The following is a 21,727-nucleotide window of genomic DNA, read 5'->3' as shown; positions in this document are numbered from 1 at the left end:
CCACGTTCAAATGGCCCTCCATTTTGGTGGACAGTAAATTGTATTAGATTAAGGTTGTTATTTTTATTTAATAAAAGAAAAAAAAAAAAAAAAAACTATATGCCGATTGGGGTAATCTGAGATAGATAGATAGATAAAATTCTTTATTGAGCACAATGGACACAAAATACAGAGATAAGGACAACATATACAGAAAAGCACAACAGGCGGCCTTATTGCTCATGCAGCAATTTCTTCCAAGCAACCATTGGGTACAGGAAAATTTTGTACAACATAATAAATAATTAAAAGAACTACCTACACAAAATAAGTACATCACGCCTATTCCCGTCGGCGTAGGCAGAGAGAACGGAATTCCACTTACTATGTATCTGGGTAAACATGTACTAATACAAAGTAAATTAAGTATATTGTACATACATAAACTCACGCCCGTAATCCCAAATGGGGTGGGCAGAGCCACAAGTAATCAAAGACAACTTGCAGCCACTGTTGATACGAAGTCCTAAGATGGATATGATGAACCTTATGGTGATAAGGGATCAGCCTATCGCCCATAACATTAGTCCATCATGTTAGAGGACGCAATCCCTCTGTCGGTTAAGTATATTGTAGCGTGAGTAAAATAATAAGAAACCACTCGTCACGTGATCACAGCAAATATATTTTTTATTGTAGCAAGGTGGCTTAGCAGTTAAGCCATTGACCTGCTTAAGGTTGCGGTAAAGGTTTAAATACCGCGAAGGCAACTTAAATTAGAACCGTCAGGGTTATTTTCGGACACTAGTCTGATACCTGCTTCTTGGATAAATCGGCAAAAGGTATTTTAATAAGGTTGAAATTACCTCAATTGATTAACTAAGTATTTGTGTGAATACGGCCACTTTTAATACGAAGTCCTAAGAAGAATATTTCGCAAGTCAAAAGTCACTCGGTGTGCTATGGAAAGAGCTATGCTCCGAGTTTCTCTCAGTGATAAAATCCAAAATGAAGTGATCCGTATCCGTGGTAGCCCAGTTGGTAGAACGCTTGCCTCTCACTTTGAGGTCGCAGGTTCGAATCCAGCACAGGCCTTAACCAATGATTGTCGAATTTGTTTTCGAATTCATATTTGGATCATAAATGATTATCACGTGCTCAGCGGTGAACGAAAACATCGTGAGGTAACCCACATTCCCGAGAAATTCAATGGAAGGTCAGACAGGCAGTCGCTTCTGTAAAAAACCGGACCTGTCAAATCTTCAGGTTAGGTAAGCGGACCATGTGAAAAACGGGATACCTAATGCTGGGGATGAAGTGATCCGACAGAGAACCAAAGTTATCGACATAGCTTTGGAAGTTAGCAAACTGAAGTGGCAGTGGGTTGTCCACGTTTGTCCCGGTACCGACACGTTACAGATACATTAGTTTATAGTCCTTTATGGTAACTGAAGCGCGGCTGGTTTACGGCGGAAGGCAAGAGGGAAACCACTAGGCTGTTTTTTACTAAAAAGTAGCATGGATAATGCTATACCGACAAGAGCGTGGTTCTTAAATTAGTGGTGATGTTGGTAACTGAAGGCGTCTTATGTCTTTTCTTCACACTCAGTCTCCTCTAAGTTTAATAAGCTGGACTTGTAAATTCTGTTTTATAAACGTATATAATGTTTTATTAATGCATTTTCCAGTTAGATACATACTATTAACTTTACAACACCAATACCCTTTTGCCCTTAAAATGCTAATTGCACATTTACAACTTTACCACTAGGTATCTACATAATATTTACATAATAAGATTTCCTAGTTCTCGCATCGAGGTATGAACATTGTGAAGCAATCAGTTACAATGTACCAAGGCATGTTTATATGACGGTTCTTGGTGTCTTAACCAGAGATCTATGCTTCATAGGCTTTGTAAGGGTACCTGACCCTTGGATGTCTAGCTAGCTAACTAATAACCAAAAGGTCTAACTACCATAGCTTTTGTATCAAAACTTGATCCTCGATAGTGTCCAGGTTGGGTTAGGTTAGAGAGAAGACCGTGGAAGAATGCGAAACCGTACCCATAGTTTTGGTATAACGGTGGTGATACGGATCTCGAGGGGTTTTGGTAACCGTACCGTAGTCTATCTTCAATATAATTTGTATGGTAATTGGGTCTTTGACGACCTTGAATAACAGTAAGGAGCGCGTAGTCTGCCTCGCTCGCACTTACGTGTTAAGAATGAGATTTTTGATTGATAGCTGATAATTTTAAGAAGAATGAGTAAATTAATGTATCTCGCTGGTATGCAAACCGTTTGACGTGTGCTGTCAACTTAATTTTGTCGGGTTATTGGCCAATGTAAAATTGTATAGGGTTGTTTTTTTGTGATTTGTTATAAATTTTATGCTTGTCGATTACCTGTCCCTTTCTTTTTCGTCGGATAAGAAAATAGGTAACTTAAAATAAAATTAGATGGTGTCTACAGGAATTAGCACTATTATCTACATTATTATGTGTAAATAATTACACGTAGGTAATAAGAAAAAAACGCCCGTCCTTTGCAATGTTACTAACACGTACCTATTTATCAGAGCTGTTTATATAAGGAAACTAACACATTCCTGTATTTATAATAGTAAACGCGCTCGTAATCCCTATTGAGGTGGACAGAGCGACTCGTCATCAGAAGACATGTTAACTGTCACAATAGAGCGCCCGCGCACACGCTCTATTGTTAGGCTTTTTCAAAAAAAATCAAATACACACGAGTCTAAAACGAATATCTATCGTTCATGTAACAAACAGATTACCCGTTCGTAATAGTTCACCTATTTGGATACCAAACATAATTATGAACAATCGGTTCGCTAATGAACACATCGTGATTCGGCGTTGCAAATTAAACATGTGTTTAATTATATTGATTACAGTTTCAGTGCCAAATCGGGTCGTTAACCGAGGTATAGTTTTGAGCACAGAGTACTTATTATAGAGAGATGCCGCGAAAGCATAGCCAGTAGGAACGAAATATGCACAAAACGAGCATATTATATGAGACGTCGATCGTGTTATAAAACTATCCATATCATTCATTGCTTCTTTGGTATCGTTACGCGCTTGTGTTAGTACGTAATCTTCTCTTCTATCGTGTGGGTTAGGAGGTGGAGTAACCAACCTCATCAACCCTGGTGTCAGGGTTACTATTGAGCCGCCAAAGGCCCCTGACATGGCTCATGTAACGACTACTTACTTACATCAGTAAGTAGTAACCGGGACCAACGGCTTAACGTGCCTTCCGAAGCACGGATCATTTTACTTTCGGACAATCAGGTAATCAGCCAGTAATGGCCTAACGAAACTAGGGCCCACAAAGTAATTTTTGTGATATGTTCCCACCGGGAATCGAACTCGGGACCTCCGGATCGTGAGCCCAACGCTCAACCACTGGACCACGGAAGTCGTTAGTCGTTAGTAGAGCAGGTAAGTCGATGTAGCGGTCCAGCCAGAAATGTCTTGGTGCGGCCGCTTCCCACGCCGACATGAGTTAACAGGCGACATGCGGACTCGTGTGATTTAGTGCTGAGGGCATATCTCCCTTTTATTCTATGATCTGTGGTTTTTAACTATTTTTGTTCAGTGTACTTATCTAGTGTTAGAAATTGTAACTGACCTAGGTAATAAAATAAAGTGACCTATAAAACTTGGCCACTGCGTCTTATTTTTCTATACATCAACGCAAGGGCTAACAGACAGTCGCCTCGGATGCAGAAGAAACTGCCTCCCATGTAATCTTGGTCTGCACGGGAGCGACAGCAGAACAGGTACAAATCCTCAAAAGAATTAGGTCGCTTCTGGAAGGAGTTAGGTTGGCTTTCATAGTCTACAACAGCACGTACCTATAATGGACCATCTTAAGAGCCTAAATGCGGAAAACTGAGCCCACTAACATAAGGGTGAACACGAACTCAGACAAAGTAAAAAACTGCTACCCAGCTCATTAAAACGTCTTTTTCATTCTTTCCAGGACCGAGTGCTGAACATCACGAGCCAGATAATGGACCAGCTATTGGGCGACGAACGGGTGGCGCGAGGTTTCCGTGTCAAGTTTCCAGAAGACGTGCTGCAGGATAACTTGGCTGGGCAGCTTTGGTTTGGTGCTGAGGTTGGTGCATCATTTACTTATAGAAAGAGTCACTCTCGAAGTCTATTAGGTGTGCGTTCCAAAATACACTAATATTTCTAATCAATTCGAATCGAAATTCGTTGTAAAATGAAATAGTTACAGCCATCCGAAGTCAAGGAGTTAAGACAAAAGGAACGCATGACGTCACATGATCCTAGTGTTGCACAATGATGTTTAAAATAAGAATATAAAAGCCGTTATAAACAATCACTATATAAACGTACCTACTTGTTCAAAGAGTCACCCCTGAAGCCTATTCGGTGGGCGTAAGGATCACAATAGGGTAGTCAACTTTAGTAAGTGATTATTTAGAAGATATGAATGCATGGGATTAACTGTCTGAGAACTGATATTAGGCAGCTAATTTACTCAATTGTATACCAATATTTTGTTTTTTTTTTAAAGAACGTCTAGGGCCCTGTGCCGAGGTTTTTCTTGCAGCTTCTTTTCCCCGGCTATACAGGTTGTGAGAAGCTGCAGTAGTTTTAGGCGGATGAGTGTGTAACTGAAAGTGTAACTATGTTATCTACTGTATAAAGATATTTTTGAATTTGAATTAACAAGTATCAAGAACTAAAAGGTTTTCAATTACGGCCAATCGAAATCAAGGAATTAGAAAGGCAATAGGAACGCGTGACGTCATGTTCCTAGTGCCGAACAATGTTTAAAATAAGAATAAATAGCCGTTCTAAACTTAACACGTTGCGCACCAAACATGTGCAGTTATCTAACAGGTCGCATTCGGCCCAGGTGTCTTATTCAAGTATAATCACGCGTCCACGCACGCACGATACAGACTCGACACTCGTTTATCAATATTTGGACGCACGTGACCGTTCGGCTAGCTTTATCATGTGAGTGTGTGAGCTGTCTTTATAGAACGGTACTGTTGTTGATATATTTGTACCGCCTATACTGACACAACTTCTTCAGATTCGATTTGTGGTTTACAGTAAAACGGTTATTGATATCCGAGTCAATGCCCTGTCCTAAATCGTAGTTACGCGGTTTCGAATCCTAAAATACTGACACTAAGGACTTAACTTTGTGACTGTCAGTTTTGGTGGGGACACTGTAGGCTGGAAGCACCACAAGATTCTGTGTTTCGTAGACTATGTTAAGTATTCTATGATTTCCGACTTTATTATTTACTTCAGTGGGTTTTCAAGACCCAATAATACCTAACCCTGACACCACTTCATACAAGACACCTCGTTTTACACTGACACTACACATTGACGTTATCGTACGTCGGCGTGACGTCTGACGCTCAAACTATTAAATACTAAAGTAAGACCGAGGGGGTGAGGTAAACCTAGTTACGCTGCTGGTGGGAAGCGGAGTGTTTCCGTTTTATACGTACCTTATTCTATGGTTACCGTCTGTCAGGGCGTTTCCTGTTGTTGTTGTGTGTGTGTGTATGAAACACGCAAACATTCAAACCATTTTCAATACTATTCTATGATGACAGCTTACTATGATTGTACAATGCTTTATCGTTACACCACATGTAGATAGGCGATGTATTTACAAATAATGAATGAGTATGACATAACGCCCCTCGTATACGATATCTTGTTTAGATGTTTATGTTTGTCGCGTATTCGTAATGAAGTAAGAGAAAGTGGGAGTGGACAACCGACTAGTAATAATAATATAGTATACACGTGGGAGGGAGGTGGAACAAAAATCACCTTAAACTTCACATGAACCACTACATTTCCTTTTAATGACTTACGGGTTTTACCGGGATCAACTGTTTAACCTGTCTTTCGAAGCAAGGAGTCATCTTACTTTTTCGGGCAAACAGGTGATTCGATTCAAGCCTACAATGTTTTTAGCAAACAAAGACAATGTCCCTGTTGGGAATCGAACCTGGACCTCCAGATCATGAGCCCAACACTCTAACCACATGGATGGCTGATTTTTACAAATCTATAAAAAGACTTATTCCCCAGACTAATCCATTCATGCACTAAGCCTGCATCTTCTCACTATTGGGTGTAAGCCGCTTACATTTTGCCGCATCCTTTTCAGTCCTGCGCTAACCTCATCCACAACTTTCCCGCCGTTGCAACAATGTCTCCTAACCACCGGGCCGCTGATCTCTCCAATGACCTTTTTCCTTACCGAGGACACTGTTATGTGACGGCCTTTGTCCACCGATTTTGACTTCAAGCCTAGTGTCCGACCCATATCCACTTACCCCTGGTTGATATTAATTAAAAGACGAAAGTCTCAGATGTGGGTTGGAGAATCACGAGTGTCATGTAGACCAGACTAATAATTTAATAAGTAAAATCAACTCACGTTTTTTATACGGGATGTAAGTGTAAGTAACGAATACTCAGGGGGATGATTCAGACCATGATTCTGAGCTGATATCAAGTGTTTTTTTTTTTTATTATTTTCCGTTCTATACTTTTGCGGTGGTAAATTCCACTTGATATCATGGCCTGAATCATCCCTTAAAGTTTTCGTTACGATGTCGCTAACACTCTGTATATATTTTTTTGCGAAGGCAAATGCCTGCCGCATACATTCCAGGGGGCAGCGAGAAGGTTATGTCGGGCTCGCATCGACTAAAACCCCTCAGTGTCCGTATCACCGCCATGGTGGTAAAGCCGCGGGTACGCTGTCGCACTTGTCCGCGACTTAAAAAAACCAGCTAACCTAACCTAACTCTCTTCCAGTGCCTCGCAGCCGGTTCATCAATCATGAACCGCGAGGAAGAGTCCGCCGCCATGCGGCCTCTAGCTAAAGCCCTGACCAGAAGCCTGGAGACCGTCAGGTCTTTGCTGAGGGAGCAATGCCTTCGACCACGAGGCCTCGCCTTGTCGCACCGGGATGATATGCTGCACGAGAGCTTGAGGATATTTGACAGGTATGTTTAATTAAACGAACTCGTTTTTTTTATAATGGCCAAGCATTTTGGCTCGACTATGAATCAATTTCGTATCAGTTGCGATTACCATGCTGGCCTCCTTAGTGCTTCTTCACGCTTCGCTTGAAGGACCCCATGTTGTAAGAAGACACAAGGAAGTACACCTGAGCCGGCAACCCTTTCAAGGTCATGTAGCTTAAGTACAATTTTTACATAGGCAACTCGAAATTAAGAGAGCTTGTTGTACTTTTCTAACGTAGTGCCGTCTCATTCTAACACAAGAGAGTCTGTCCCTAATTTGACTAGGATAGTGGATGATGCTGATTGACCGAAAAATATAATAATCATAAGGTACTACTAGTGATTACTTATGATTCCACAACACGACAATCTCATCAACCCTCGTTGCGGGGTTACGAAAAAGAGAGACAGAGAGAGATATATATATATATGATTAGTAGTTATAACAGGAACCAGATTAGGAGACTGGCTGCTCAATACTGATACCAGGGTTGTTGAAGCGAGTCCATAAACCTTGCCAGTAGAAAGAATTTATGCTTTTGTCTTTCATAATAAAATTTCTAGCACTTATGCGGTTTCTAACAATAATATCATAGGAATGAAAGACAGGACACCGAAAGGAGGTTACCGTCACGGCAAGATGCATTCCTATGATATTGTCGCCAAGAAATAACTATTTTGGACATGTTATCATAATTTCTGTTTGCTCATTTGACAATATTTCGTTTTCAGACTATTTGCGGAGTTCGAGCTGTGTTACGTCAGCGCGATGGTGAACGTGAAGACACCACACGAGTTTGAAGCGCAACAGCTGATCTGTGTGCTGTTCTCCGAGAGCCTGCGGAGAGCCCTCAAACAGAATCTATTGACTCAGGAACAGGTAAAATCTACATACATACAAAAACCGACGCGCATTTCCCATCAGGATAAGCAGAGGTTACCTCTCACTTTGTGGTCGCAGGTTCGAATCCAGCATAGGCCTAAACCAATGATTGTCGAATTTGTTTTCGAATTCATGTTTGGATCATAAATGATTATCACGTGCTCAGCGGTGAAGGAAAACATCGTGAGGTAACCCACATTCCCGAGAAATTCAATGGAAGGTCAGATAGGCAGTCGCTTCTGTAAAAAACCGGACCTGTCAAATCTTCAGGTTAGGTAAGCGGACCCTGTGAAAAACGGGATACCTAATGCTGGGGATGAAGTGATCCGACAGAGAACCAAAGTTATCGACATAGCTTTGGAAGTTAGCAAACTGAAGTGGCAGTGGGTTGTCCACGTTTGTCCCGGTACCGACACGTTACAGATACATTAGTTTATAGTCCTTTATGGTAACTGAAGCGCGGCTGGTTTACGGCGGAAGGCAAGAGGGAAACCACTAGGCTGTTTTTTACTAAAAAGTAGCATGGATAATGCTATACCGACAAGAGCGTGGTTCTTAAATTAGTGGTGATGTTGGTAACTGAAGGCGTCTTATGTCTTTTCTTCACACTCAGTCTCCTCTAAGTTTAATAAGCTGGACTTGTAAATTCTGTTTTATAAACGTATATAATGTTTTATTAATGCATTTTCCAGTTAGATACATACTATTAACTTTACAACACCAATACCCTTTTGCCCTTAAAATGCTAATTGCACATTTACAACTTTACCACTAGGTATCTACATAATATTTACATAATAAGATTTCCTAGTTCTCGCATCGAGGTATGAACATTGTGAAGCAATCAGTTACAATGTACCAAGGCATGTTTATATGACGGTTCTTGGTGTCTTAACCAGAGATCTATGCTTCATAGGCTTTGTAAGGGTACCTGACCCTTGGATGTCTAGCTAGCTAACTCATAACCAAAAGGTCTAACTACCATAGCTTTTGTACGAAAACTTGATCCTGAGCTTGAGCCTAATCTGTCGATACCATACACGATAGTGTCTGGTCGAGAGCGTTCTGGCAGACGAGAAAACTTAAATTGTAGGTGGAAGATGGTCATGATGGTTCAAGAACTAAAGATGCACTTAATTTTCCAGGTGGATTCCTACGACCCAGCGCTAATGTTCGCAGTACCCCGCCTGGCCATCGTAAGCGGGCTCCTTATATACTCCTCAGGGCCTCTTAGCATAGACAAGCCTCCAGAAGAGATGTCAGACATGTTCCGTCCCTTTCGCACGTTGTTGCACAAGATACGCTCGCTGCTCTGGACGTTGGACCGGCGGGAGCTCATGGCCCTGGAACGACTGCTTTGCACGAATGAGGATATATCCAGCTTGGCCGGGTTAGATTTGCCGAGTGGTAAGTAAATGGTTTTGACAAAAGTTTTATTCCCTTCTCAAATCAAAATCATATATCGCCGTTGACGTCGCCAACTGACGTAACTGAATTTTTTAGCGAATCTGATTTGCACCCTTTGCTATTGTCAATAAGACACATATTATTTTAGCAAAATAATGCAGTTACGTCAGTTTGCAAAGTCACCCACGATATGATCATAATAATATGATTTTATGCTTTAATGGATGCAAACCCGTCAGATGGATTGCGTCTGTTCTAACATGAAGGATCACTGTGTAGACGATTGGTTGATCCATCTTCGGTTTGCCTAGTGGTTATTTTTGTTAAAAGTTTTAAACTTATTAACCGACTTCAAAAAAGGAGGAGGTTCTCAATTAGTCGGGATCTTTTTTAGGGTTCCGAACCATGAAAGGAAAAACGGAACCCTTATAGGATCACTTTCTTGTTTTTATGTATGTTCCTCGATTACTCAGAGACGCCTGGGGGGTTAAAAAGGCCTCTTGAAAGCAATTCATCTCAGAAAGCAGTATTGCAATTTGACATTTGCGCATATAAAATTAAGTGCGCAATGCACACAAATATCAAATAGCGATATTGCTTTTTTAGATGAATTGCTTCGATGTTGCCTTTTAACCCCCCAGGACTGATTTGGAAAATTATTTTTTTATGTAAGTAATTAAAAAGTTACGGTGTAGAGGAAGGCCAAGACGACGTTAAATTAGATCACTCATATCGGCTTAAAAAGATAAGCAGCTTGGTGATTTATACATACATAAACTCACGCCTATTTCCCACCGGGGTAAGCAGAGACTATAGAATTCCATTTGCTTCGATCCTGACACACTTTTCTTGCTTCCTCCACATTCATCAATCGCTTCATACACGCACGCCGGTTCAGAGTAGATCGTATTGAACCTTTTCTAAGGACATCTCCAATTTGGTCATCGTAAGTCCTTCTCGGTTTTTGGTGATTTATATATTCGCTTACAGTCTAACATTGAAGCGAGGAAAATAGCCTCCACCAAAAATATTTGTAAAAAAATAGACTTTTTAAAAGGAAAGAGCGACGAACGGAATTGGTGATATACACAGATACACTCATTAATTTATTTTCCTTCTACATTTCCTCGGATGTGTTAAGACATATAGACATTTTATACGAAATTTTTCCTTTATAACTTCCAGTGACGGAGCATCCGAGCGACTACCAATATCCTGATATTGGGGAGTTCGTGACTAGGTTCTACGCTGATCACGCGCATTGCCGCGACCTGTATACTCAGCCGAGGTAAGGCAAAGAAATGTAAAAGTTTATTTCCTCCACAAAAGCTTTTGACATACAAAAACACTACTCGTTTGTTTTCCAAGTCGTTGTAATCTGGGAGTCTTCAAGGCTAGAGTGAATAGGAATGTACTAGGTAAGCGTGATCCACCCTAGACCACAACGTCACTTACCATCGGGTGAGATTCTGGTCAAACGCGAGCCTATTTTATTTAAAGAAAAAAGAAACACTCATTTTGAACATACAATTTGTCAAGCCTAAAGTGCCCATCAAGAGTTCATCGACGGGCGTTACGATCCTACCCGCTGTTTATTAATAAATTCGTGTTTTGTTAAGTGTCCAATCATCTGGCCTCTTCTATCCTCAATAACTCTCAATATTTGCCTCTTTTCCCATACTCTCACTAGCACTTCCTCATTAGTAAGACCCTTTCAGTCCAACTTATTCTTTCCATCCTCCTTGGACACAACATTTTAAAATTGGTCTCCTATTAAAAATAAAATAAATAATTGGTAGTAATCTCATGAAAATAAATAAATAAATAAGGTGATAGCAGGTATGAAGTTACTTAAGAGAAGCTTTTTTATCAGATACTCTGTTTCTTTTTCCAGTTCAAGCGAACCAACGATAACAGACAGCGACTACCTCCCTGACAACATCGAAGTGATGACTCCGATCATCGACGGCCTGAGACGTTTGAGCGAAGACACTGAGACTGAGTCCGAGCCTGAGCCTCGCGAGACCCCTGAGACATTCCACGAAGAACGACGCAAGACTAGCAGGGCGGAAGACTTAGCGTCCCTGAGGAACCTCTCCACAAACGGCCTTAACATGTTCGATCCTCTAGTAATCAACGCCGCCGCTTCAACCTCAGACGCTAGACAACTCCCAGACCACGATTTAGTCACGTCTTTAAACGAACAAGTCACGGAAATAGCCGACCGTCTCTCTTCCATAGCCACAAGCGAAGTCGACATAGTAGAACACAGAGATTCCCTACATTCGTTCTCGACTAATGATGTCCCTACTTTGATTTCTACAGAAGACGAAGCGTTCGGCTTCAACGGACCCAGAAACGAACAGCTCAGCTGCATACCTTCCACTAGTCACGGATACCTAATACCAAACGCAATAAGCCAAGAGCCCGTAGTGCTATCCCTCTCACACAACAACTCTGCCGTATTCAACCAAGAGGAAGAGAATATAAACGGCGCGATACTAAACGCTGATCTCCCACTAATAATACCAGACAATATCGATTCGGAAATTGTAAATACTAATATATCTATAGCTAACGCTAATTTAAGTTCTTTACTGCTAACCAATGAGGAATATAGGCATAACTTTGTAGATAATGACGGTGACAATACCAGTTTCCATTCTGCCGCTATGACGATAGACAGAAGTGAGGAGGACAGGGTGAAATTCATGCTTGGTTATGAGAGCGAGCATGAATCGCCGGTCGACTCGGGGGTCAGTACTGAAAACGCTAGCTTAGATAGATCGCCCGATACAGACCAAAGCAAAGACATACAATCTACTCACTATATGGAACAGAACAGGGTACTAAATAGTCCGGACGTCGATAGAAAAGACACGGCACTAGAAGGGTCATTCTCTGTAAATAATGAAAGTGTAAATATTAATTATGTTGAAGAAGATCATCAGAAGAATGAGGCCGGGTCGTCTGTGAGCGAAGCCGCGTCTTCTAGATTGCAAGATTGGGGTGCGAATACCCCAGAACAGGAGTACAGGAGTATAGACGAAGTGATAACAGAATTGAGAAGACAGAGAGAGAGTGATAAGAAATTGAGTTCGTTAGTAGAAGAAGATACTCCAGAGCCGTCGCAGAGTAGTTCTAAGAAGAAGAGTAGGAAGAGCAGTAAGAGTAAGAAAAAGAAGAAATGGTCGCCGGGTATTGTAATATTGGATAACAGGACGCAAACTCAAACCCCGTTGAAGTTGAATTTGGATCATTTTGTTGACGAAAGGTACGAAAACTTTTATATAGTAATTAAATTCAAACTCAAAACATCACGATTTAAAATATCCTATTATTTTTTTTACATACATTAAATTTTCGTAGATATATTGTGATGGCCTACTGTCGCGAGTACGCTATCGTCTGTTGTTAATTGCTTCCATCTTGCGTAAAAAGAATCGAAACTGTGTGCACGGAACGGCAACGTAGCGTTTGCCAATCGCCATGCGCTCGTCTTGCGACGTTGCCGCCGCGTGGACACAGTTTTGTTTCTTTCTACGCAATATGTAAGCAATCAACAACCTCCATCAGCCTCCGTGGTCTAGTGGTTAGAGCGTCAGGCTCACGATCTGGAGGTCCGGGTTCGATTCCCGATGGGGACATTGTCGAAATCACTTTGTGAGACTGTCCTTTGTTAGGTAAGCACTTTTCAGGCGTGAATCACCTGATTTTCCGAAAAAGTGAGATGATTCCGTGCTTCGGAGGGCACGTTAAGTTGTTGGTCCCGGCTATTAGCCGTAAAAACACCTCCACCAACCCGCATTGGAGCAGCGTGGTGGAGTATGCTCCATACCCCCTCCGGTTGATTGAGGGGAGGCCTGTGCCCAGTAGTGGGACGTATATAGGCTGTTTATGTTCTTATGTATGTTAGGAATCGACAATAGAGCAGTTTCCAACTAGTCAAATCAGTTACTTTTTACTAAACGTCAAAACACGAAATTTCTATGGAATTTCTATGAAAAAGCAGCCTTTTTATGTCATAGATCTGTCTTTATTTAGTTATCAGAATTTCATAATTTATCTTTGATGTAGGAAACTGCCCAATTGACGATAAGCAGTCGGCCACCGTTACTACTTATTTACTTAAGTATGTAGTTATTACATGAGGCATGTCAGGCGCCTATGGCGGCTATTTAGATGAAATGCTTAGATGTGATCTTGTTAACCTCCATCTGTATATCTCTGTACTAAACGCTTACGGCATTGTCAGTAGCTTCGTGAAGGTGTGCGTGGTGTGAATAGTGTTATAGGTGTTAGGGCACTTCTTCTATCGTGTGGGTTGTAAGGTGAATTACCAACCTCATCAACCCTGGTGTCAGAGTTATTATTGAGCCGCCAAAGGCCCCTGACATGGCACATGTAACGACTACTTCACACATCAGTAAGTAGTAATCAGGACCAACGGCATAACGTGCCTTCCGAAGCACGGATCATTTACTTTCGGACAATCAGGTGATCAGCCTGTAATGTCCTAACCAAACTAGGGATGACAAAGTGAGGGCACTTAAGACAGCACAAAAGGTGAGCCATAGTTTGTGGTGATACTCCACACTCGCACTCATCGCAATCATCAACCAGGTATCCCCTGCAGAGATTATCCTTGCAGCGGCTAACCTGTGTCCGGGGCCTATTTAAGGACTTCCATGTCGGCCACGGTAGATTGCTTCCAGGCGGGAGGCTTCCCGATGGAGCGATAAAAGGGGTGGGATAACACTTCTGCCGCCAAAGACTTATAATAATGTGTGTACGTGTTTGTATACATCAGCGGCGCGACGTGCGGCGAGGGGTGCGCGGAGGACGAGCAGATCGCGCTGGCGCTGCAGGCGCAGGAGCTGGCGGCGCGGCAGCAGGCGCGGGGGAAGTTCAAGTAAGTGCCGCACGCTTATACCACGCGCCGGATAGTCCATACTAAAATCACGTCCTTACCGTGTTACACTCCGGACATTGCATACGAAGTTTTTTTTTCTAATAATTTTTATTCTTAGTGTTATTTTTTATATTATTTTTCGTGTGGTTTCAGTCCTGTGTTAAATGTAATGTACGTTTCTGTGTCTGTGGTGTCCGAAAATAATAAATGTTTTTTCTTTTAAAATATAATTTATTCTATCACGTTGCTCCATTATTGGGTGCGCTTCATAGCACGATGCAACAACACTCAATTAAAATATACCTATTTTAAAAATCGAAGCAATTCTAAATTTTCGTTCAACAAATCACGAGTTCAAATTTTAAATTTGAATTTGGAACATCAATATTGCTACTAATACCCACTGTGAATTTATTGTCATTTATTTATCGATATTATATATCAAAACAAACTTGCGAGATTGCTAAGTTTTTTTAATAGACGTGTGTTTTTTTAAATTTGCAGATCGAGTGAAGACCTGATCCACAGACTATTCGTCTGCATAGCGGGCGTGGCGGACCAGCTGCAGACCAACTTCGCAGCTGACCTGCGCAACATCCTTAAATCCGTGTTCGTAATGAATCAGACGCCCGAAGCGCCAGACACACCTGACCCGCCGCCCGATGTGTCGCCCGACAAGCCGCAGACCATTGAGTATGAGCCGACCGAGGATCAGGTCATACAGAACGGTAAGATAACATAATATAAGCTCACGACTATATCTCACATAACATAAACTGCCTATATACGTCCCACTGCTGGGCACAGGCCTCCCCTCAATCAACCGGAGGGGGTATGCAGAGGGTGGCATACTCCACCACGCTGCTCCACTGCGGGTTGGTGGAGGTGTTTTTACGGCTAATAGCCGGGACCAACGGCTTAACATCTTACTTTTTCGGACAATCAGGTGATTCAAGCCTGAAAAGTCCTTACCAAACAAAGGACAGTCTCACAAAGTGATTTCGACTATATCTCAATGCGGTCTATCTACTAGAAAGAAAGAAGAAAGAAAAAATATTTATTCGGCATACTTAATACTAATTACAGCCGCCAGAGGCCCCTGACAGGGCTCAAGTAACGAGTACATATTTACTTAGGTAAATTATCACGGATCATCTTACGGACAATCACCCGATTAAAGTGAAATATCAAAATTAAACTTGGAATCACAAAGTGATTTGATCCTCACCGGGATTTGTACCTGGGACCTCCGAATCGTAAGCTCAACGGTCAAGATGACGTTAGTAAGATGATTAATCCACCTTCTCCTTCCAGGAAGCTCATACGACAGCGTGTATTCGGCAGAAGAGGTCTACGCTGACAGCACATCAGACTCGACACCTTCGGAGACGAACACCCGTCTGGTCAGGAGAAACACAGTCAATGCCACCACTATAGAACAACCAGCTCAGAGCGAAGCCAGGAGGAAATCAGTTGATACGAATCTTCAAGCTTCGGTCTCCACTGGGGATCTTACTTTTAGGTAAATATTAGTGTATATTCGGGCTATCACCAACTTAATTTATATAAACAAAAATGAACATAAATATCCAATGTAGGTACGGTCACGAGCATTAATATGTCTACACTTTGGTACCATGTCACATTAACTTTTTGACAAATTGAACTGTAAGTCTCACTAAATGTCAAATAATGTTAGTGCGACAGAGTCCTAAAGTGGGTACATTATGTTGCTCATAACTGGACTGGGCACAGGCCTCCCCTCAATAAACCGGACGGGGTATGGAGCATGCTCCACTACGCTGCTCCAATGCGAGTTGGTGGAGGTGTTTTAACGGCTAACAGGTGGGACCAACGGCTTAACGTGCCCTCCGAAGCACGGAATCATCTTATTTTTCAGACTCAGGTGATTCAAGCCTGTAAAGTCCTTACCAAACAAAGGAAAGAAAAAAATATCACTGACTAATAATTAAGTATGTTGTCCTCTCTATCAGTTGCAATGCCCTTACCGTGTCCAAGTTGATACTAGAATACTAAGTACTTCTATATTTTTATAATTTATAACACCACATTTTGTACGAATACATGGTCTCAATTAAACATTTCTATTTCAAAACGGTCTTCAATCGTGTGGGTTGTGAGGTGCATTACCAACCACATCAACCCTGGTGTCAGGGTTACTATTGAGCCGCCAAAGGTATCTGACATGGCTCATGTAACGATTACTAACTTGCATCAGTATAACCGGGACCAACGGCTTAACGTGCCTTCCGAAGCACGGATAATCTTACTTTCGGACAATCAGGTGATCAGCCTGTAATGTCCTAACCAAACTGGGGATCACAAAGTGATTTTCGTGATATGTCCCCACCGGGATTTGAACCGGGGACCTCCGGATCGTGAGCCGAACGCTCATACCACTGGACCACGGAGGCCGTTATTTTCAAAACGGTTTGTGGTGTTTGCAGACAGGAGCGGTCCCGCTCGTCGTCCCCGGTGGAGCGCGCCCCGGAGTGGGTGCCCGACATCGCGGCGCCCGCCTGCATGCGCTGCGCCGCCGCCTTCACAGCCTTCCGGCGCCGGCACCACTGCAGAAACTGCGGTATGTATACTGTAACGAATAATACTGCGTGTACAATACAATACCTATGGATGGATAGGGAGATCGGGCCTTAAACCATCACGCGGGCCCAGTGCGGATTGATGGTTATTAACGACTGCTACTGCAGCCGGGACCAACGGCTTAACGTGACTTCCGAAGCACGGAGGAGCTCGAGATGAAAGCTTTTTTTTGTGGTCACCCATCCTATGACCCGCCTTTGCGAAAGCCGCAACAATCGCAGACCGAGCGCGTTTACCGCTGCGCCACCGAGCTCCACATTTGTACAATACAATACAATATAATGTACGCTCTATTGCATTGCACATGTACTAAACTTTACAAAAACATTTACAGAGTGACAAGAGGAACTAGGTATTGCTAAATGGAAATTTCCTCCAGGCAACCTTAGGGTAGGACGAAGTCGCGGGCGGCCGCTAGTACGTTCATGATTCCAAGTTCATCTCTCTTTCCAGGCAAGGTCTTCTGCGCGTCGTGCAGTTCAAACTCCCTCCCCCTCCCGCGCTACGGGCAACTGAAGCCAGTACGAGTCTGCGAGGAATGCTTCCAGAGCATCGCGCACCACTGCCGGCGCCCACAACCCTCGCATCACCACCGGTGAAACTTGACCTGTGGGTCCTACTGTACTCCTTTGGCGACTGGGCTCTTCTTAGTCCGGCCTCGACCACCGGTGAAATTTGACCTGTATGTTCTACTGAGTATTGTTCGTGAAAGGGCTCTTCTTAGTTTGGCCATTCAGTAATGTCTTCCACCTCCACGTACTGGACGTCGTCGTCTCTCTAGCGTTGTCCAGTTTTTACGGGGTCCGGTTAACTAACCTGAAGATTTGATAGGTCCGGTTTTTTACAAAAGCGACTGCCTGTCTGCACAATCTCCGAAAGGAAATCTAGACCAATTTCTCGGGAAAATGTGGACGATATTTTCCTTCACCGCTGATCACATGATAATCTCTATGCATTAGATAAATAAGAAAATCTCCTTTGGTCAAAGAAATTACTAATATCATGACATATTAATTTTCCACTGACCACACAACTAACCTATAAATGACGTTATTAACAAAGACTTTATTTGACTTTCTTTATAGACAATAATATTATGTGTGCCCAAAAAATATCTAATCAAAAACTAAGACTGGTTTAGAAAAAGAACTAGAAACTTGACAATTTGTTGGTACAAATTATGGTTCAAGTGCACTAAAGTCCTCCCGTCACAATACACGCATATTATGGCTTTATCTAATGAAGACAACGGTATTCTAAACACTTTGTTTCTTAATAATTATGCCGAAAGTATGCGAAAGATCAATACATGTTCTATTATATTTTATAAGCTACGCGTCCTTGAATGGAATCTGAGCGGATAGGCTATAACCACACCCCGGACACTAATAAATCTCATTGTTACCGTGTGGCGTCTCGCGTAAGTGCGAGCAAGACACTGTCCGCGCTCTCTCTCTTATTACTTAGCAGCCATTTTAGACTAAAGTAAGACCCAGAGGGGAAAAGGTCCGCGCCCGATATGAATGGGTGCGGGCCAGAGAGTTACCATTCTATACGCTGTATTCTTTTTCTGTGAGCATACGGAGCTGTGGCATTTAACCTTTCGTCAGCCGAAGCACGGAACCGTGCTACCTGCCTCGAATGTCTAAGCACGGATCCGATACTCGTCTACCTAAGCCTCTGTTTACTCAATTTTGGACTATTAAAGTTCCCATAGCTACGTCTGGCGCGGATTGGACGATCTAGGAAACACGGTTCTATTGATTACTGAACCAATGAAAAGTAAGAAATTCTGATACTCCGTTCGCTCCGATTCTATTCAAGACGAGTAGTTTTTAAAAGACAAAATCTCGTGGTGCATGTCGTACTAAGAAGAGTCCTACAAGTGTGCTCGGTTTCGAAGTAATATTTCTCTCATAGTCTGCCTAGAGTTTACGTCCAATATATCCTTGTAATTTTCAATTTAAAATTACCCACGTGATATTCGACATGTTATTCCAATTTTACTAGCCCTCCTTAGATTGTTGACTTTAAGATGTTGCTAAATAAATAAAAATATTTTTTCCATTTTGACTGAGTTAGTTTTTTGGGTGGTTCCTCAAGGAATTAGGAAAGAAAGCTTTATGATGTAAGATGTTCCTTCATTTTGATTAAAAGTACCAAATCAATATCTAAAGCAGACCTGAAGGGTTAAAAAGTCTACATGAATCCACATTCAATTGACATTTGCGCATATAAGATTAAGTGTGCAATGCCAACTTTCAAAAGGCAATATTGCTTTTTAGATGAATTGCTTCGATGTGTTTTTTTAACTTCCCTGAAACGCGCTAACGAAGTTTTCTCAAAAAGTTGTATTAAGGCAACTTTGTAGCGATATCATCTAGAAAACTAACATCAGTCGAGAGTTATTTGTTGAAGTTCAGTTTTGATAAATATAGCTCTCTAAATATTAACTATACTTGTTACTGCGTATTGTTTACGATTTTACATTTATAAGAAACTCAATGTGGAGAATTAAATTTTTGAAAATATAGACAAACGGGACTTACGTCTTTGTGTTGACTATGTAAATACTTCGTTGTCGTTTATAAACATGGCTGAAAATCATACTTATTTTTACATAGATATACTTCAAATCAAAAAACTCAAAACACTTCCCAATTTCGGTTCAACATAACACGAATTTCTATCACTTTTAATTAAGAATTAGAAACCTTAAAATACCCACTGTTAAATGTAATTACCTACTTTTTATTCCTTATTAGGTCATAACCTCCCCAGAGTAGGCTACTTGAAAATTTCGTTAAAAGATATTTTTTTACGCAACGTCAAAACGAAAGTTTTCTTTGGAGTTTGTTGAACGAGGTACTAAATTATTAAAAAAATAAAACACTGTTCTTTTTTGACACGTTCTATATGTAATAAATTTCTTAAAAAACAATAGTAATTGTCTAATAGTGAAAATCCAAGCATCCGCATCCAAGTTGTATCTATCATCATCTGTGTTAATTTGTTTTGTATGTTGTGTGCAATAAAGTATATTTGATTTGATTTGATTTGTAAATGTTTGTTTCCTTTTGTTGGTTGCCTGGAAGAAATTGCTCTAGAGCAATAAGGCCGCCCAAATTGTACTGTAATGTATATTGAAATTTTAGTTCGGTGCAATAAAGTATATTTGATTTGATTTGAAAACAACGTAAGCGCCTTTTCGAAAAATTACGTCATTCTGATGTGATTTTCTTAAAAAAAAACCTTGATTTCTTTCTATTAATTCCAACCCAAGTAAAAATTGAGACATTTTTTACTTGGATTAAAACTAGCTTGTCTATTGCAAGGTTTTGTTAACAAAAGTCACATCTAAAAATGATTTTTAAAAAAGGCGTTACCTATGTGACCCTGAAACCACGTATGCGCCTAGGCATATATAGGCATATTTATCTATATTTTTTTAAATCCTCGTTGGGTTTCGTATAAATGTATCGACAAGTGTCTTGTCTTTGCCCCAAAGTTAACAAACCCTTTATTTATAGGTACTTTCAAATAAATCTATTTTTAAGATTACATTATAACGAATGATTATATTTTTAACATAAATACTACCTTGTTATCATAAGTGAATAAAATAAACCAATAAATAAAAATATCCTTTGAAAAGATTCCATAATTTTTATATTCAAATTGTTAGTATAGGTCACGTTTTATTGTTAAGTGTATAAAATGATAAAAAATGTATGTAAATTTTGTAAAGGTTACGTATTGTTAGTTCTCCGTACCCATTTTAGTTGTCGATAGAAATTTTAGCCTAGATTTTTTGTATGTTATGGTAAATACAAAATTGGTTATTGATATATGTAATTGTAGACCATCACAATGTGTGTGATACGACACTGTTGCAGGTTTTGTGTAAATAAATACCATATTATTAGCTCATTTGTTGTTTTGTTTAAGCGGGGATCGCCGGGTTGAATCTCATTACCGGAATGACTTATTAATTAATGTATCAATATGCAGTTTTTACCCACGACGGAACGGAGCAGGTATATGTGTTTAGGGTGAGATGTTTGTGTGTGCGTTTGTGCAAAGTAATGTTACCACCTATCTTTTAAACTAATGATCCGATTTTGAGGCGGTTTTCAATAGCGGGATTGTGTTTGATGAGTTCATGTTCTTAGACAGGTGTCATGGCTGTAACTCACTAGGGGGCGCCACAATATTATCACTTACAAAGTTGGCTCGAACATTATAGACGGCGGTACGGCTCGCCAACTATCACGTATGTCTATCAGGAAGCTCGGTGGTGCGTAAGTATTTGAACGTAAAAACATTTCTTTCTTTCTTTATTTAGTTCATCTTGCCACGGATGAACCTCTGATTACCCCAATTGGGAGCATATTAGCTATACAGGGTGTTAGTGACATCGTAACGAATACTGAGGGAGATGATTCAGACCATGATTCTGAGTTGATATCAAGTGGAATTTCCTGTCGGAAAATTTATGAATATTTTAGGGTTTTTTTAATTATTTTCAGTTCCATACTTTTGCGACGGAAAATTCCACTTCATATTAACTCAGAGTCATGATCTGAATCATCTCCCGCAGTATTCGTTACGATGTCACTAACACCTGTATAGCTACTATGCTCCCAATTGAGGTAATGATGTATACCTATAAAAATAATAAATACATAGTTATTTTTTTCTGTCTTCGTTATGATGCTTGTGGTAATAAACCAAGTGTATATTATTTATCATGCTACTGCTACTGAATTGCACCCATGTTGGTGGTGGGTGCCTGCTATAAGTAACTGCTGTTTTTGCAATTAAAGTCACAAGGACACTACCAATTT

At 41.0% G+C, this 21,727-nt stretch overlaps 1 protein-coding gene across 1 annotated transcript in view; it reads left to right on the top strand.

The window, feature by feature from the left end:
• Positions 1-20,810, top strand: part of LOC126377002 (lateral signaling target protein 2 homolog) — a 64,554-nt gene extending 43,744 nt beyond the window's left edge. The window contains exons 3-13 of the mRNA XM_050024578.1: positions 3,993-4,130; positions 6,845-7,035; positions 7,789-7,936; positions 9,085-9,346; positions 10,532-10,634; positions 11,241-12,620; positions 14,157-14,258; positions 14,763-14,986; positions 15,573-15,780; positions 16,727-16,860; positions 17,334-20,810. Of these exons, the coding sequence (XP_049880535.1) occupies positions 3,993-4,130; positions 6,845-7,035; positions 7,789-7,936; positions 9,085-9,346; positions 10,532-10,634; positions 11,241-12,620; positions 14,157-14,258; positions 14,763-14,986; positions 15,573-15,780; positions 16,727-16,860; positions 17,334-17,479 (3,036 nt within the window). The 3' untranslated portion in view covers positions 17,480-20,810. The remainder of the gene's footprint in view (positions 1-3,992; positions 4,131-6,844; positions 7,036-7,788; positions 7,937-9,084; positions 9,347-10,531; positions 10,635-11,240; positions 12,621-14,156; positions 14,259-14,762; positions 14,987-15,572; positions 15,781-16,726; positions 16,861-17,333) is intronic.
• The last annotated feature ends 917 nt before the right edge of the window (positions 20,811-21,727 follow it).

The sequence above is a fragment of the Pectinophora gossypiella genome, chromosome 22 (genome assembly GCF_024362695.1).
Source record: "Pectinophora gossypiella chromosome 22, ilPecGoss1.1, whole genome shotgun sequence".
Classification (NCBI taxonomy): Eukaryota; Metazoa; Arthropoda; class Insecta; order Lepidoptera; family Gelechiidae; genus Pectinophora; species Pectinophora gossypiella.
Note: the sequence above shows the minus strand (reverse complement) of the source record. Positions and strands in the feature narration are given on the sequence as shown.